This window comes from Sinocyclocheilus rhinocerous, unplaced genomic scaffold (assembly GCF_001515625.1).
Source record: "Sinocyclocheilus rhinocerous isolate Xijiao unplaced genomic scaffold, SAMN03320098_v1.1 scaffold1069, whole genome shotgun sequence".
NCBI classification, from domain to species: domain Eukaryota; kingdom Metazoa; phylum Chordata; class Actinopteri; order Cypriniformes; family Cyprinidae; genus Sinocyclocheilus; species Sinocyclocheilus rhinocerous.
In genome coordinates this window covers 633,848-653,859 of record NW_015635541.1, presented here as the reverse complement: position 1 = coordinate 653,859, position 20,012 = coordinate 633,848, and the positions used below count along the sequence as shown (strand labels likewise).

The following is a 20,012-nucleotide window of genomic DNA, read 5'->3' as shown; positions in this document are numbered from 1 at the left end:
CAGGGATGAAATCATGCATTCAAATGAATTAACGTACTAACTAGTCTTAACTCTAGCTAACCTTAAGCAACTGCTCCCAAACTTTTAGTCATATGTAACACCTATCCTTGCCAGGGCCATAATTTGCTAGTGTTTACATTGGAATACATTAAAAAAGCATTGTATTATAAATAATACACATTTATAATACAACTTAATTTATTAGAATTGAATATAAATAAAATATTTAAAAAAAGTTAATTAATATTTAATTGCATTAATATTTAAACATTTAAACAATAATAAATAATACATATTTTCCTTTTTAACATTCATCATTGTATATATACAAAAGTTTGGGGTCAGTATGTTTTTAAATAAGTTTGTTATTACCACAAAGGCTGCATTTATTTGATCAAAAATACAGTGAAAAATGTAATATTGTGAATTATTATTATAATTTAAATAACTGTTTTCTGTGTTAATATATTTTAAAATTGAATTTATTCCTGTAATGTCAAAGCTGAATTTCAGCATCAGTCTTCAGTGTCACTTGATCTTTTAGAAATTATTATAATATGCTGATTTGCTGCTCAAGAAGCATGTATTATTATTATCAATGTTGAAAACGGTTGCTTTGCTTAATAGGATTCTTTGATGAATAGAAAGTTCAAAAGAACACCATTTATTTGAAATCTTTAAACTCTTTTATAACGTTATAAATGTGTTTACTGTCTCTTTTGATCAATTTAATGCATCCTTGCCAGATAAAAGTTTTTTTTTTTTTTTTTAATGTTACTGACCCCAAACAATATTGCATTCAATTAATCATCTCAAAGTTGCACAGCCCTGACTTGACCTTGAATATGCAGTACTGGCCCCACATTTCATTTAAGACACATTTCAAATATCTAACTTGTAATAATCCATAAATATTCTAATACCTAACCATAACAACTCCCCACTCAAACCTTGCGTTATTCTGTGGTTTTATTATTTATTTTAAAATCATATAAAAATGGAGTACAAAATATAATTTAAGAATGAGTCAGAGATCACAGAAGTGTATTTCATTTGGGCTTTGTGCACTTACTGGAGGGTCCTGATCTTCTGCAAGCACAGTTGTGATGACTGTCCCTTTCTCTGCATTTGGAGCCACCAGCCCTTTATAAAGTGCCTGTCTGAAGACCGGGGAGAAGTCATTCACATCCTGAAAGAACACATAGACAGAAACATGGATGAAAGATGTATTAATAACACTCATTAAAGCAGGACTGAGGTAAGCAAGGCCCGCTGGCAAAGTGATTCTGTTCTGTCTGCTGTCTCCACTTTAGTGAGGAGTGACATAATGATACATAGAGTATTAATTAGCTTATGGACGCTGCTGTCTATCCCCACCGACCACTACCACTATCAAAGAGCACTTTACATGTTCTTTCAAGGTGTTTTAAAGTCAACATGAAATCAAACATTACTTTATTATACACTATGCACATAATGTAAAATAGGCTGCAAAAACAGTGTAATGACTTATAGTTTGTCCATGTAATATTTCAAATTTTTACATATAAAAAAAATAAGTAGTACTTTTGACACAAGTATGTTTAAAATGATGCACACTCACTGAGCTTACTTAGGTTTTTACATATATACACTGTTATATACACACGTAGTACACATAGGTTTTGTGTGTGTGTGTGTGTGTGTGTGTGTGTGTATAGATAGATGGATAGATGTATATATATAAACCTAAATACTAATACTAAAAACAATGAATAAAATGACTAAATGAATGAATAAAAATGACAAAAGCACATAATATTACTGTAAATTAAGTCAAAATAAAAAAAACTGAACATATAAAAATAGAAGCTAATGCAAATTATTGATTTATTGTATGTAATTCATTTTTACTATATTTTTTATCAAATAAATGCAGCCTAAGTGAGCATAAGACAGAAAAATGTAAAGAATATGAATTATTCCAAATATTAGTGTGTGTGTGTGTGTGTGTTTATTTTAGCTTTATTTACAGTAATATTATGTGCTTTTATCATTTTTATTCATTTTTGGTTTTTAATATTTTTATTTATGTATATATATATATATATATATATATATATATACATACATACATACATACATACATACATATATATATGTATATATTCATACACACAAGAATGTCTATATATGCAATCTATCTATCTATCTATCTATCTATCTATCTATCTATACACACACAAATACACACACTATGTGTACAACGTGTGTGTATACAAAACAGTGTACACAGCCTAACAGCAATGAAAATGAAACCTCAGTTAGTATATATATATATATACACCAACTGTTAACATTGCCATGTATGAGGTTTCATTTTCATTGCTGTTAGGCAAGCTAGGTTTTGGAACCGAACCTCTGAGAGACATGAAATTTCAGTAGTATGCTTCAGAGGGAAGCTGCTCCTCATTGGGAGTTACCCACCTGAAATGCACATCGATACACCCTAACCTTTCACCTCAGCATGAGCTCAAGTGGCTGAAACTACAGCAGAGGAGATGTGGATCTATATGCTGCAAGCTGCTCTTCTCTGAGTCAAGGGGACGAGGGCTACAGACACACACAAGATCGAAACAACCCTCCAACTATTCAGAGGGGTCAAGTGACCCTTTCTCAATGTTCTTAGGGGTCTTGGCCACAGATGGATATGCCCACACACAGCTACACTTTGCCTGATAGTCAGGAGAAAAGTATCTTTCCCTGCAAGACCTTCGAAATCTTCCATAAGCCCAGCTATGATGACTCTACCCTGACATTAATAATATTGCCTTCACCTCAGCTCAAGCATCATTACAATTTGTTACACCATATCCATTACAGCAAAACTAACAGGGTGCAAACTTTGCTAAGTTGAAGGTAAAGATCACTGCGAAACGCAAGAAACTCAAGATTCAAGGCACATCTGAAGAGAGCAGCAGCAAAACCACAATTCACCGCTTTGTTTTTCACATCACAACAAAACACTTGCCGCAAAGATCATGAAAATCTCTGGGGGTTTAATTTCATCTCATAAGAAATAAGTCACCGTGATCTATAAACACACACTTTAATAAGAGAAACAATCTTTGAACCCAAAATCTATGTGCCACATACTGCTGATAACTTCCATGAATTATTAGGTCAAAAAAGCTTATTATTTGATCTCTAAAACGGTCTAATAATAGAAAATAAAATTGAAATAAGCCACGAGAGGCCATGCAGATCAGTCAATCAGAATTTAAAAGTCAAAATTATCCATTATTTAAGCACTGTTTCTGAAAGCATGCAAAAAGCTGTTCTTGAGTAACAACTTACGTTTCTTATGGGCTGCATTAAAATTATTTAATATGTTATCATGAACTAACAATAACAGAATTTTTATATCTAGTTATTGATTATTTAAATGCTGAGATTCTAACCTAATAAAAAAAAACTATGAAAAACATTTGTGTTAATTGAAATTAAACCGAAAATAATTCAAATATAAATATTAGATAAAAAAAAAAAAACCTAAACGAAACTTAGAAAAAATAGAAAGCACTAAAATTACTTACTGGAAATATATAACTAAAAAGAACTATAAAACTAAAATAAAAATAAATGCAACCTAAATGCTACTAGTAAAAAAATGACAAAAGCACATAACAAAATGACTAAAATTATTTGAATGAAATTGAAAATATAAAAATAAAAGTATATTAAAAATTATAATACTAAATAAATAATACTAAAATAACATTGACTATGAAATACAAAATGTAAATAATTAATTGCATTTAACATTAAATTGTAATCATAATTATTTATACACTGAATCCCTAAATTAATGTCCAAAAACACAAAAGAAGCACATCAGATCTTCTTTATGCACCAAGAGCTTGTAACACTCCAAAGAGAAAGGAAAAATTGAAATCGCATCATATGACCCCTTTAAATTTGTTAAATGGCATCTTTTGAACTTAAACTTAAGAAGCACAGATTATTCTGATAAATGCAAGCGACCCTGCAGTGAGGTGGGTCGACGCTCATTTGCATGTATTTGCTCTGGACTTCCCACAGTTTGGCAAGTACGGACTGGAGTGATCAAAGGAAGCAAAACTGATTTAATGAGCCATTGGCGGCCGCTTGCAGGACTTGTGTGGAACGACCTTGTTTGGGGTCTGTCGCTCTCTCTAGCCAAAACACAAAAAGGTGTGATTCGAGTCTGTGTGTTTTTTCAGGCATTTACTGATGTTACCTACAAAAATAAAGTTCATTTTCCCTGCATTAGTTTAATTATAACATTGCATATTGGTTGCTCACAATGATAACATAATGTTTACTTCCAAAATTATTACATTCTGAACATTCTCAGAAAAAAATAGTACAAAAGTTGTCACTGGAGCAGTACCTAACTAATATTCACCTTTTAGGTACTAATATGCGCCCTTTAGGGGTAAATAAGGTACAAAGATGTACCTTTTAAAAGGGTACCGCCCCACAGCTTTTGTACCTTTTTTCTGAGAGTGTTTCCTGAGAGTATTCATTTTTAGTCTGTGTTAACTATTGCGTTCACTAATGCTAATGCATACACCCTCGCTGAAAACCACAACATTTCTATCAGATTTACATAATTAAAAATGGAACTTTTTACATGAAGTTCAAGTTCATTTTTCATCACTCGCTCGCACTCGCTCCAGCTGCTGTAAACTTGAGGAGGCTAATCCTTCTGTTCTGATCCCCCGGCTAATCTTCGGAGGCGATGGAGAGCGCTCGCGTTAAAATCCTCACATAATTGCAGTCACAAAGCTAATGAGTCATTCAGGCCTGGAATGGCTGTGCCAGGCTAGCATCAGAACCTAGCTTTGTCTGTCACTCCTGTCACCGTCAACCAGAAATATCACAACGGGAAAGCAGGCGAATGCAGGCGAGGATCCAGTAAACAACGCCCACAATCCTGCCAACACAGAGGTTTCTCTTTCAAGACTAATTGAATTCAGAGATCAAATCTTTTGTAGGCATTACTGGAACAGTCAGCGGAGCTTCTGCGAGAAGCGTTAGCACGTAGACACTGTGGACGAGCTTTGAAAGATCTAATCCAATCACCTTCACTAGACCTGATGAAAATTGGCTTCCTTCCCCCAAGTTCAAACCATTTGCGACTGGAACCTGCAGAACTCTCAGGAAGAGAGTTTCTCGTGCTGCCACTGAGACTGGTGTGATAAAACAGAGTTTTTTAAAGCTGATGAGCGCTCTTAGCGGCCCTACCGTGATTCTAACGATGACTGTGGCCGTTCCAGGAGGAAGGACTCCTCCGTGATCTAACGCCTCCACTTCAAACGTGTAGGTGCTGTTGCCTGCTGCCAAGTCCTCAAAGTCTAGCACCTGCAGGACTGATACGGCGCCGGTCAGACGGTTCACGGCGAAGAGCTGCCGAGCCGCTTCTGTTTTTATTCTGTAGGTCACGTTAGAGACGAGATCGGCATCCTCCGCCTGAGAGACACAGAGGAAAGAGTACAGAGAGAATAAAAGTTAAAAAAGAGAATTAATGATCCCACACTTTGCCAGGTACTGCAGGGATAAAGCAGCCTAAAAAGTTTCGTAAAGGGACAGCAAACCTGAAAATTAAAATGCCATCATCATATTCTCAACCCTTGTGTTTCTTCAAATCTGGAACACAGAAGGTTGTATGTTTATATCCATATAACAAAAGTCCAATGCTTTTCTTCCACAGAAGAAAGAAAGACATACAGGTTTGGAATGACAACAAAATAAGGGTAAATATAGTTGGTCAGGACCATTGCTGATTGGACCATCTCAGCTGACCACTGGCCGATCAGATGACATGAGAGATCTTAAATGGTGGCCTCATGGACAACATGAAATGCTGTTCACAACTCATTTCACTTCTGTAACCAGGCTTATTTTTGAGTGAAAATGAAAATTGAACTTAAAAAAATGATTTGGGAATTGTCTGGATTGTGGAATGTTGCTGTTACATACCAGAATTGAGGCAAGTAATACAAGTTAGATTTTTTGATGTTTTATCGGCAAGAGTATATATATAAAAAAAATTAATTACAGCTATGGCTTTTGTATGTGCAAACCTATTTAGTATTTTTTTTTTTGATTAAGACTTAAAGTCCAACAATAATCTGAATCAACTCCTCTGTAATATTGTATTATTGTTGAATATTTAAGTTTTAATAAATAAAAAAAAATACTAAATAGGTTTGCACATCCAAAACCCAAAGCTGTAATTTCAGTGTGTGGACATCTATCTAGTCTTGCCAATAAAAAAGTAATTGAATAAAATAAATTAAAAAAATAAACAGATTAATAAACAGAACTATTTGCAATAATGTGCACTGCCGAATTATACACAATTAGACCATAAACATGCACTAAGCAAGTAAAAATGGGCCAATTTTGATTTCATTGATCGCACTGCATTTCATCTGATTTAATGTCACTGCATTAGATGACAAGATATTTAGTCCAAACTATACTGGGCATTTTTCCAAATGCATTATGACTTTTCAACATCATGGTGTGAAATGTTTTACTTGAAAAGTGTGTTTGAAATATCCTTTTTTTTTGGTATTTTGTTATACAGTATAGTGCACTGACATTTCTACATTTCTAAGTGTGCCTCAGGTGTCCAGATATATTTTGGGGCCACTGCACATGTTAAGCACACATAGTCATAGTTGCGTTCCACGTGCGTGTGCATCTGAAGCTGATTAGGAGTGAAAGCTAACAGACAGCAGGTGAGAGGCGCTCTGAGCAGCTCTGTGTCTCTGTGGGTGTGGGAACCTTTCAGGTGTCTTTCTTTGATGTGGGAGGCACAAGGAATTAAATTCTACACTGATCTCAAAGGTTTCAGAAGTATATAAATAAAGCTCAGGACCCCCAGAGAGAAGCAGCACAGGGAATCTGATTAGTTGATCAGCCCCGGACCAGATTCTGTCACTAGGACCCACGGCGCTCTGACACCAGCCAGTGCCGTGGGGACCCAAAGGTGTCAGACACACTGAGATAAAAATAAAGCAGCAAGATCACTGTCTTCAAACAGTGTCACTCATTTGCCCCTCATCCACCGACCGCACACACACACGCACACAACCTTATTTTTCCTTTAATCTGAATCCAAAACGGGAATTCACTTTTTTTCAATTGTGCCTGCTGATAGTGTTGTGTATCTGAACATATTGTTTTAGGCCAAATTACACACATACTGTATATCTGGCCACATCTACACACATATGTCGTTAAAACAATACGTGTTTAATATATACATACATTAACAGTCAAAAGTTGATTTGGTGCTCAATTATCAATGGTACTAAATTATTAATATTATCAATTTCGAAAACATTTTTTTTGCCACTTAATATTATTGTGGAAACCAGTATGCATGTATTTATTTGATTGACTGATTGATTGTTTGACTGATTTTGTGATGGAAAAAAAAAGTTTAAAAGAACAGCATTTATTTGGAATATTTTATAACATTATAAACATCTTTGTCACTTTTATTTATTTATTTACTTAAATTTGACTTACCCCAGACTTTTGAATGGTAACGTATCAAGATTTCCACAAAAATATTAAGCAACAAAAACTTATTTTTAACGTTTTTAACGTAATTAACGTTTTAATTATTGATAATGATAAGAAATATTTCTTAAGCATCAAATCAGCATATCAGAGTGATTTCTGAAGGATCGTGTGACAATAAATGAAGATTAGAGATTATGATGCTGAAAATTCATATCACAGGAATAAATTGCATTTTAAAATATATACAATAGGAAACAGCTATTTAAAATTTTTAACAATATTACTGTTTTTCCCCCCTGTATTTTTTGATCAAATAAATGCAGCCCTATTAAGCAAAGAGATCTTTTAAGCTTTTGACCAGTAATATTGTAAATATACAATATCTAATAAATAAAATAATAAAAATATAAATTGCCATCATATTGCCACCAGTTTTTATATATTTGTAAAAAACAAAAAAACAACAACAAAAAAAGCAGTTGACCATATCATGCATGATATTTCTTTAAATGCTTTGATGCAACACACATATTTGAGTTACTCAATTACTTCATTTGCATTCTGATAATTAATTTCAGAAACCAGACATTTATTTACTATTATATTACCCTTTTCTTTTAACCTTTTATATTAACCAAATGTACAACTATGGCAAACGGTAACATTTTCAGACCATGAACTAAAACATTAAGACTAACCATAACCATAACTGATATCCAGGCAACACTGTACCCTATTGATATTTACCAGAAGAAAGTTATACAGATTTGAGACGTCATGATGACAGTACTTTCATGTTTGGCTAAACTATCCCTTAAAATTGGACTGCAAATGATCTCCAAATAAGACAGAGTTTTGCACATTAAAGTGGCGTAACAGTTTACTGAGTTCGTCTCTCAGACTTTTTGCACATATTTGTCTCTAGTTTATGTAAAATTCATTGGTGATTGTGTTGTTACGTTGGCGTTCTACTAAAGCTCCCAAGAGCGTGATCGTTTAGAGGCACATTTACCACAAGACAGCATCTCCTGCTTTTCACACTGGGTCTGTCAAGCTTGTCAATATTTATCTAGTTAAATATGCAGCCCGTCAGCAATAAACAGGGAAACGCAGAGACGTTTTCCCCCCACACTCTCAAGGGAAACTAAACACACATAATCAGCCAGTTACTGTCAGGCCAGCAGACACAACACAGATAGACAGACACATAAGTAAACACCTTCCTTTCTAAAAGTCAGGTTAGATGCCCTGGTCAAACGGAGGCAGAAATTTCGCAGTTCATCTTTAACTTTCTCAACAGCTTATGCCACTCAGCAACGTCAAATCGTGAAGTATTCAGATATGAGAGAACTACACAACCAAGCACTTACACTGAGTCTCAGGATGACGGTTCCAGCCGGGGTGTTTTCTGGGACGTTGACGGTGTAGATGGGCTGGGAAAACACAGGGCTGTTGTCATTGATGTCTGTCACCTCCACCAACAGTGTGATGGTGGTCCTGCGAGGGTCCACCGCTCCATCTGACGCCTCCACGATCAGATCGTACCGGCTCCGAGTCTCTCGGTCCAGCGGCACCGCGGTGAAGATGCTGCCCGTGGCGTTTATGGTGAACAGAGATGCAAAGGAGAGCAAACGGTACCGGATCTGACCGTTGAGCCCGGCATCAGGATCGGTGGCCTGAAAACAGAGACATGCACTCATGAATTTGATATTTATAAAGTTTATTCAGCAGTTTTAGTTATTTGAATTAACTTGATTTAAATCATCTTTTGGTTTGCATCCATCAAGTTAGTTTGCCACTGAATCATTCTCACTGAATCAAATCTGAATCACTTTCTCTGTAATGTGTAATATAAATAAATAAATAATAATTAAGATAATAATAAAAAGTTTTGAGTCAGTATGTTTTTTTTTTACATTTACGCACTCCTTTTAAATACGTTTAATCTGTAAAAATGCATTAAATTGATCAGAAGTGACAATAAAGACATGTTATAGAAGATAACGTCTCGGTTACGTATGATAACCCTCGTTCCCTGAAGGCAATTTCGTCGGTCATCCGACGTGACGTCGAGAGTGACCGACTGAAAGGGAACAGATAAATGCTGTTCCTTTGAACTTTCTATTGATCAAATAATTCTCAAAAATATATCACAGTTTCCACAAAAAATATTTATATACTCCATTACGACAACTATATATTGTTATTATGATATAAAGTTACTCAAATCGGGGATATATTTAATTTTGGTTTCACCTTTACCAAGCACCCACAGCACAGCCTCTACAATGGAAAAATAAAATAAAATAAAGAATACTACTACTACTACAGATGATAATAATAATAATAATAATAATAATAATAATAATAATAATTGCAGCCAGTTCTTTAGAGCAAATAAATAAAGACTTGCTGAACTAATCTTAATTCCTGCGTGGTTACAGCGGCTCATTTGTATGTGTGCATGGGAGCAGTGCTCGGCTGTAATGGCTTCAGAGGTCCCTGCTATAATTCCTTCCTGTAGTAATTACAGATGCAGATGGGAAGAATAACTGGGGGGGTTATTAGAGAAGCATGCCTGGTTAGAGACATGAATGACACAGACTCTGGGAGAAGAGAGAGAGAGAGATGAGAGGAGGGACAGGAAGATGATAGGATGAAGGGCCAAAATCCAAATGTGGGCGAATGGAAATAAGTGAAATGAAAAGAGCATGTCTGAGCCTTGAGAAATTACAGCCACATCTGAGCGCTGAGGAATGAAAGTGCTGCCCGTGGCCCTCTCACCAGCAGTACGTCCTGACAGCACACTTACATGGCATCTGCTCGCCTCAATAATTAACTAATGGAATGAATATGTAAACAGAGCGATAAATAAACAAACAACACTACACAATACATTAATAAAAACCTGTTTCCTAATGTCACTGTTGACTGTTATTCCATCAAACATTTCACCAATTATTATAAGTTTTGATTCACCTTTTTTTGCCTTCGCTATTCATTTTAAATGACAAATGAATCTTTAAAAGTATATTTAGTTTATTTACAGTCAAACACTAATGCTCATAAAAGATGCATGTATAATAAATATGAAAGAATTCGCAAAATGTCGTTTAAAATATTAGGTGGAATATAGCACATCAAATACTTATTACATTATATAACCAGAATTATATTCACTGAGAAGTGAGAATGATTCAGTTGCAACCTTCATAGATTGCAAACCAAAAGATGATTTTGCTGCTTATTATTTTTGTTAAAAACAATCATACCTTTTTTTCAGGAATCTTTGATCAACAGAAAGTCCAAAGAACAGCATTTATTTGAAATGTATTGAACTGTAATGCATAACTTGCATATAATATAATATAATATAATATAATATAATATAATATAATATAATAGGCAGACAGATTTTGTCCCCAAGGTGAAAAGGTCTATTAAAATGGGTTGTTTTGTAGAATGCTCGAAGCTCTCAGCGTGAATAGTATCTTAAGGCTTTTGGACATGTTAGCCTGTGGCAAACAACATGGCTGTAAGTGTCTGTAGAGCGGGAACACGCTGATGTGCATTTGTGATGTGTGAAGTAAGTGTCCGTATGCGTACGCTTGTTTGTTGTCACAGCACAATAAGAATCCAGGTGTTTTTGATCTCCACGGGGATCTGTGTGTGAATTTGAGAGCAAGGCCTCAAAGTTTGGTGAGCACCTGCTTGTTGTGAACATGGCAGACTACACAGAACATGAGAGGATGATGAAATGAAAAGAAAGATGATGGAAAGTGAGAGAACAGCTCAGAGGGAGGGATCCGACTTGAGCAACATCCAAAAAACTAATTTTTAGCTGTTTAGTTACTTCACAAAAACAATATGATGCCATATGAGGACAGCACACACTAAATCATTTCAATGGCAGTTTTATTCATACTAAACTCATGACTCTGTGATTGAATTTACATTTTACTCAATTTAATTTTAGTTTTAAAAAAACCCTATTTATTCATTAAAACATTCATTCATTAAATATAAACAAATGATAAAATAAAATACAAAATAAAAATGCCATTATTTTATATTGACAGCTTTAAAACCAGCCTAACTAAAACAAAAACTAAACTAAATTGGAAAGACAAAGTAATCATAATAAAATATAAATAAAAATCACAATACATTTTAGTTTATTTAAAAAAATATTAATATGATTTTTTTATGTGGTTTTAAGACACTAAAAAGCAATAACACTACGCTGTGCTGAAAAAATGTAATTCCATTTAATATTTTAATGATACCAGTTTGACATTTACTTTTGCAGCCCTAAAACACTAAAGCTAAAACATAAAGAAATAAAGAAATAAATGAATGAAAACAAAAACTAAACTGGAAAGAGACAATAAAATAAAATCTAAAAGCAATAAAATTTATATTAAAAAGCATTTACGCAACTATTAATTATGTCTAGATGAAGGTTTTTGCACATCATTTAGGGAGGACTTTTTAGTTTGTTTGTGCATATAAACCTACAAAAACATTAAATGAAAAGAAAGACGGTGAAAAAACAAAGAGAACAGTTCATAGGGAAAGATCCAACTTGTACAAAAAACTAAATTTCATTTGTTTAGTTGTTACTTCTGGAAAACAATATCATGCCACATGAGGTCAACCCGCACTAAATGATTTCAGTCGCAATTTTATTGATGCACAAAGGCACTGTCGCATCATCTTATGCCTGTCAATCACATCGGCACCGAACTCAGTGATCAAGACATCACAGAGCAACAAATGAGCGGTAAAGAGACACGTGATGACAACACAGCATTGTGAATGAAAGCCTGACACATCTTTCATTGATTATCTTTCTAACCAACCAAAGCATGATTAATCAAACACGCTAATTAAAAATCCAACCGCTTGGCAGGGCGGAACAGAAGCAGTCATCAGGGACTGACTGTAAGGTGACTAATGACTCTAATTTACCATGACTTAATTAGAGAACAATACAAAGTGATGTCTGAAGATCTGTGTGGCATGACAGTTGAAGGGGCGGCATGTGGGAACCCTTACGAAACTCACCAAAATAAAGATACGTCATCGATATGTTTTGTCATGGAACTTACCCTAACTTGACCCACGAACACATTGGCCTCTTCCTCCCTCACGGTCAGGTTTCTGAGTAGAGTGAGGTCGAAGCTGGGGTCGTTGTCATTAACGTCTGTGATGACAATGCTGACAGTGGCCGTGGAAATCTACAAATAAGGACAGATTAATTAAATATCATCAGGAATTCATTAAATATATAAGAATGACAAGTTATTGGATCAATATTCTTGTTGGTCCTAAACAAAATGATTTTACTATCTTATAAGTGATTTTTGAGGTTGGTAAGGGTAATAAATCTTTGGTAAGAATATCGCTGAATGGCAACAAAGAATGATTATGATTATGGCAGTGTTAACAAAAATGAACCAAAATCCAAATAAAAATTAACAGGAAACTAAAGCTAAACTAACATATACTTTCATGACTCCAAATTTAAAATAAAATGTATTTCATTCAAATTCATTTTAGTTTATTCATAATAATAATAATAATAATAATAATATAATAATACAATTTATTTATTTATTTCTGTTTGGCAAATGGCATATTGTAAAGCTTTACAACCCACCTGACTAAAAACAAAAAAACTAAATTAAATTAGAAAGCCAATTTGTTAATAAAATAGAAATAAAAACTAAAATAAAGCTAGCTAATTAATTTGAGTTACATTAAAAAATATATTATGTTTTAATGTTTAGTCTAATGTTCAAGGAACTAAAAAGCAACAACACTAGACTGTGCTGAGAAATAAAATGCCATTAAATATTTTTAATGATACTAGTTCCAGCATTCACTTCTGCAGCCCTAAAACACTAAAACCTAAATATTTTTCTATAAAAATAAAATAAAAAATACTACTAATAATATAATAATAAAACTAATTTGGAAAGAGAATAAAATAGAAATACTAAATTAAAAAATAAAAGCATTTATGCTTTAATACTCATATGAAGGTCTTTGCAGAATTTTTTTGGGGGGAATTGTTTGTTTGTGCCTATAAACCTACAAAAAGCACAGTCCTGACAGTTCTACTGAACCCTGGAGTTCAGTGTGCACTTGCTGTCAAACCCTGAACCTTTCACAGCATTCACTCTGACATTCACCATGTGCTGTCTGTCAGTCTTATTTGTTGCCTTTTTAAATATTGAAAATGACTTCACTGGAAAAAAATAAAATAGTGTCACCATTTAGTTTCTGACTCTATTCCAGAAACACATTTGCAGAGATGTAATTAAATCATACGCAATTGAGTTCCTGGGGCTTAAAAGTTTAATAGCACACAGTGATGAATATAAATTCAACCGATCAGTCAAGATCAGCATGTAGAGTTTAAATCCCAGTGGGATGTGCATGAAAAATTAATTCACCAAAAAAAGGAAGAAAAAAAAAAAACTTCTGGAAAGGGAATTATGTAGTCATAGATGGAGTTGTTGTTTGGCAAAAACATGTTCAGGTGCACTACAATTTATTTTCCTACAATTCTGTCAAGAGGCATCAACACCATCAAACACACACACACACAAACACACACAAACACAGACTGAAGGACAAGTGCAATACGAATGTGCTGAACCCCACTGAAGCCTGTTTGATCTCAAGAATGTGAACTGAATATTACATTAGATATCATTATCATGCTTTAAGGTAAATTACATTGATTAATTAACCGCTTTGCACTTTCTATGACCATGATCTGAAATGTAAATGATTTAATGGACTTGTTTGACCAGATGAAAGTCATTTTGCCCAGTCATGTTGCGCAGGGAAAGATGAAGGCACGTCCTTATGTCTCAAAATGCTTTTAACGTGCCTGTCTTCCTTGAAAACTCCCTCTTCATCGGCTCTACAGATATCAGCCTGTGTTTGATAAATGAGCTTCATGCAGTCATTTAGCACTCCAGCGTTTCTCTGTTTGCTGAAGTTCTCTCATTAGAGAAGCTAAGCTGATATTACAAGTAAATGTTCTTTTAAAAAGGTGAATGTGTTTAAACAAGATGAGTCTCATTACAGAACATCCTTGAGGAGTTTTTAACAGTAATGACTATGCAAAAGGAAAAAAACGAATGAATACCAAATTATATAGAAGTACAGAGTTTTTTCCAGCTTTGTTTGTGGTTGCTTTTGTGAAAATATGCATTTAAAGCAACACGAGAATGTGGCATAAAACATATATGAAAAATATGAAAAGAGGTTGTGAAGAGATCAGACGTTTGAATCAGAGCAGCTGTCAGTCAGTGTTATAGTGCTGATTTTGTGGGATGGGTGCAGTCTCACCCCTCCTGGGTGGCCATCAGATGCCGTGACGATGAGGCGATACTGGTCAATAGTCTCTCTGTCCAGAGGTTTGGCCAGCAGCAGAAGACCTATACTGAACAGACACATAACACTTTCTTTAAATTTTCTATTTAAATATTTCTTCTCATAATCTTAAGCTTTATTTTCTGGCATTTAAAAAAGTACACACAGAGACAAACAGGGAAGGGACGTAGAGAGAAAAAAATAAAATGTATATAATTTTTTTTAGCTGCACACCCTCAGAAACTAACTACTGCCTTGATCAATATAAGCAAAGAACATCATTGTACATAATATTACTGTATTGTTTTTCTTCATTATGCCTTGATAAATGTCGGTTTTTATGATATAGTATTTTTTATCTTGATTGTATTCATTCATACATATTTTTTTCTTGATTTTGTTCATACTAGCACCTTAATAAAGTTTTTATTGTTATTGTTGTTATTGTCATTGTCATTATTCTGTATAATTCTTTGGCAATACTGTATCTAAACACAATCATGTCAATAAATTACTTTAAATTGAACTGAAATTGAATGGACAAAAAATAAATTACAGTCAGCAAAAAAACTAATTATGTTTAGTCTATATTGAGGACAGTGATGAATCTTGTCAACTAAATTAAATGAGCATTTTACCCAAACTTTAAATTTCTGTCATTTACTCTTTATGTTGTTTCAAACCTCCTTGATTCTTTTCAGAGGGAGCTTTTATGTAGGGTGTGGCTCTTTTTCATAAAATGTATGTGGATGGTGAAACATGGTGCTTCAAGATGGTGTCTCATAACCCAATCATGATGCACCAAATCTGAATATGCTAATATTCAAATAGCACAAATGAGATTTGAGAGCAAAAGTATCAATGCACAACATCTGTTCCACATACAAATCTATTGCAGCTATTCAGAGTTATGAATCATACAGACTATTTTTATGACACTTTAACATGCTTTTAGTCATTTTTTTTATCATGACAGCTCTTCCACTTTCATTATATAGAAAAAAAATCAGCATAAACTAAATTTTAGAATAACATGAGGGTGAGTAAATGATGACAGAATTTTCAATTGAACCATCTGTTTAATACTGTGATTATTTTCATAATGATGAGGTAGAACACGTACTCAGAACACAGAATGACCTGTACGATCAGAAACTGTGCCTTGGAAATTGTATTCAGGATAAAATTTTTGGGTGTGTTTGTGTCGTGACCATTATTTGCATAATTCCTTTGTTGAATCAGCTGCTAAAACAATGCAGATAGTAAATAAACATTGGTATCTACATGTGCAATTCAACAACCAATATCTGTGATCATCCACGCTGAACCACCGGCCACAGGGATGCCATTATCATTTGTAGACCAATAGGATTTCTGCGAATCATCAGGCTCATCCTACAGTGAGCTCACACGTGTGTGTGGGGGAAGCGGTGGATGAGGATGGACAGACAAGATCCTGTTAACATTGCAGTCACACACAGCAGAAGAAGCAGGCTGCTGTGCTGCTTGTTCATGTTGTGTGTGTGTGTGTGTGTGAGTGTGTGTGTGTGTAGAATTATATTCCTCTTCAGCTGACCCCTACAAATACGATATTGAACTTGTCCTCACACACACAGCAGAAGAAGCAGGCTGCTGTGCTGCTTGCTCATGTTTGTGTGTGTGTGTGTGTGTGTGTAGAATTATATTCCTCCTCAGCTGACCTCTACAAAAGCGATATTGAACGTGTCCTCTATGAGGCAAGATGAGATGAGATACGAAGATGAGATGAGACAAGATACGAAGATGAGAGGAGATGAGACGAGATGAGGCAAGATGGCAAGGCAATTTAAAAAGTCAGAAGAGGAAACCAAATGAGAACTAACACAATAAAAAGAGAAGAGAAATGACACAACATAAGAAAGATGACGTGTAGCGAGAAGAGCAGAGGAGAGGAGAGGAGAGGAGAAGAGAAGAGAAGAGAAGAAGAAGAGAAGAGAAGAGAAGAGAAGAGAAGAGAAGAGAAGAGAAGAGAAGAGAAGAGAAGAGAAGAGAAGAGAAGACACCAGATAAGACCAGATGAAGTGATAATGATGCAGTGAAGCATAAAAAGATAAAAGGTGATACGAGATGTGAAGAGACCCGATGAGATGAGACATGATGAGAAGAGATAAGACCAGACCCGATGAAATTAGACGAGGCAAGGCACAGCAAAGCACGATGAGATGAAGCATGATGAGAAGACACAAAAGCAGAGAACAGACTAGGTGAGGTGAGCCAAAAAAAGAAAATACAGAAAACAAAAGAACAGATGAAGCGAAACAAGAAAAATAAAACAAGATATGTATATAACACTAGCGCTGCCTCTCTGCTCTGATAACTCTCTCTTGTTACTACTAACAACAGTCATAAGTATCATTAATAAACCAACTACATGTTACTATTAAAAAAGCCTTTCAAATTCTCACACATTCTTTCCCAGAAACGTTCACACTGTAAGCTTGTTTGTGCATTTGTCTTGTCTTCATTCCTCCAATGAGGGATTCTCATGCAGAGAGAGGCACAGATGTACGTACTTTATAGACCATATGCCATATATGTACTCGATATTTCTGTCCCTAAACTCACACCATTGGCTGAGTCAATGTTGCTGTTCAAGATGTGCAAACAAATAGAATATTCTGAATTGCAATACAATATCTGTACATTCTTAATTGATGAGTTTTATTTATTAATGAAAACTTACGTCCGTGAAAGGTTGAAGACCTGCTGCGGGTCACCGCTTTGTATCTGGTAGGTGATAGGATCCAGCTCACGGTCTGTAGCCTGTGAAAATACATCAATTCACACTCAGTTTACACTAGTATTTCAGACAAGTACCGGCTGGTGAATCATAAAATCAATGTAACATAAAATCAATTGCAGCATAACAATACACTTAAATGAAAAGGCCAAGTCTGTTTGAAGGACATGATGAACAAATGTAGAATCAGTGACATTTTACAACACATATAAATGTATAACCCTACACCTATTCCAGGATACCTGCTGATATTGATTATGCTGTTTTCTGAGTTTGACAGCTCAATTTGTCTGTGCAGTTGAGTTGTAAAATCATAAAATATTTTAGAATAAATTTATAATTATAAAAATCATTTCATATTATCTTATGAAAAAAGAAATTACTGTATATATGTGGCCATGTTCAGAATGGCTAACTACACACTCCACTTTAGCAGTATCTTTACTGTGCATTCAGTAGTATGCTAATTTTTTGCATGCACAGAATACCCAGATGACCTACTACATTTATCAAAATGTGCAGTATACAAAAGGGCATACTGCGTGGGATACTGCATCCCACAATGCAATGCATTCAACTTGACCTTCTATTTCTAGTGTATCTGCCAACATTTATTTATTTTTTATTCATAATTTGATCAGACTTCAAAGGCTTAAGACCAGGCTTCCAACACCTATTGACCCATGAATTTTTCAAGACTTTTTCAGTCATTCGTGATTACTGGATAAGAATTTCTGCAAATCATTTAATAGAGATTGCACACACAAATAAAAATTAAAAGTCCATTAAGAACAATAATAATGATTTAAAAATGAAGAAAGCATGACTAAAAATATTAAAATATATGATATAAAATATTATTATGTTATTATATAGTTGTTATATTATATTATATAATATATAATATATTTATATTATTTATATATCTATATGATTATTTATTATATAATTATATATTATTATTATTATTATTATTATATGATTAATATAATTATTATTACATTGATTATTACATTAAAAATGTCCATGTCCAGAATGGAGAATTTTAAAATTTCCAGATATTTTTATGACATGTTTTGCATGACCATGTTTAAATACTGTTTAAAAAGTTGGCAGTTTTTAGAGTATATTGTATAGTATACAGTAAACAGTAGGTTAATATTCCATTCCAAGTAAAATCTGTGTGTGTACCTGCAGATTCAGCAGTATGGCTCCTATCCTCATCATACTGCATCCCACAATGCAATGCATTCAACTTGACCTTCTATTTCTAGTGTATCTGCCAACATTTATTTATTTTTTATTCATAATTTGATCAGACTTCAAAGGCTTAAGACCAGGCTTCCAACACCTATTGACCCATGAATTTTTCAAGACTTTTTCAGTCATTCGTGATTACTGGATAAGAATTTCTGCAAATCATTTAATAGAGATTGCACACACAAATAAAAATTAAAAGTCCATTAAGAACAATAATAATGATTTAAAAATGAAGAAAGCATGACTAAAAATATTAAAATATATGATATAAAATATTATTATGTTATTATATAGTTGTTATATTATATTATATAATATATAATATATTTATATATCTATATTATTATTTATTATATAATTATATATTATTATTATTATTATATGATTAATATAATTATTATTACATTGATTATTACATTAAAAATGTCCATGTCCAGAATGGAGAATTTTAAAATTTCCAGATATTTTTATGACATGTTTTGCATGACCATGTTTAAATACTGTTTAAAAAGTTGGCAGTTTTTAGAGTATATTGTATAGCTGACCTCCTCTCTGTGTCAGGAGCGTTGTCTGACGCTCTCACGGTCAGTGCGTAGGAACGGCCGACGGTCAGTGTGACCCCTGGTGCTAACGTGATTCGTCCTGTGCGGTTGTTGATGATGAAATCACCTTGATCTCCAGCCAGGATGGCATATGTGATGAGGCCGTTTAAACCAGCGTCAGCGTCCTGAGCCGTTAGCTGACAGAACAAACAGAGACATTATTGATTTCGCTCCCTTGGTGACGTGGCAAAGGGATCTCATTATAATATTACCGCCCCTTAATCTGTAAGTTTCCACCCACGGTGCTGTCATTGTGTTTTCGCAAGCGATAACAGTGTACCAGCTCTAATGCCATGGCGAAAGTTCTGCCTTTGTCTGCACAGACGAGCACAGAACACTATTTAGATCTAAAATAAACATGCAATTTATTTCCCAGCAGTTTACCTTCGCAGACATAACCGACTGTTTTTAAAAAC

The 20,012-nt window shown here is 34.2% G+C and overlaps 1 protein-coding gene across 1 annotated transcript in view; it reads right to left on the bottom strand.

The window, feature by feature from the left end:
• Nucleotides 1-20,012, bottom strand: part of LOC107747281 (protocadherin-15-like) — a 187,002-nt gene that overhangs the window by 65,427 nt on the left and 101,563 nt on the right. The window contains exons 15-22 of the mRNA XM_016561750.1: nt 19,540-19,733; nt 18,926-18,962; nt 17,678-17,757; nt 14,932-15,025; nt 12,675-12,803; nt 8,934-9,239; nt 5,269-5,493; nt 1,073-1,189 (exon numbers count right to left, since the gene is read on the bottom strand). Coding sequence (XP_016417236.1) covers nt 1,073-1,189; nt 5,269-5,493; nt 8,934-9,239; nt 12,675-12,803; nt 14,932-15,025; nt 17,678-17,757; nt 18,926-18,962; nt 19,540-19,733 — 1,182 coding nt within the window. The remainder of the gene's footprint in view (nt 1-1,072; nt 1,190-5,268; nt 5,494-8,933; nt 9,240-12,674; nt 12,804-14,931; nt 15,026-17,677; nt 17,758-18,925; nt 18,963-19,539; nt 19,734-20,012) is intronic.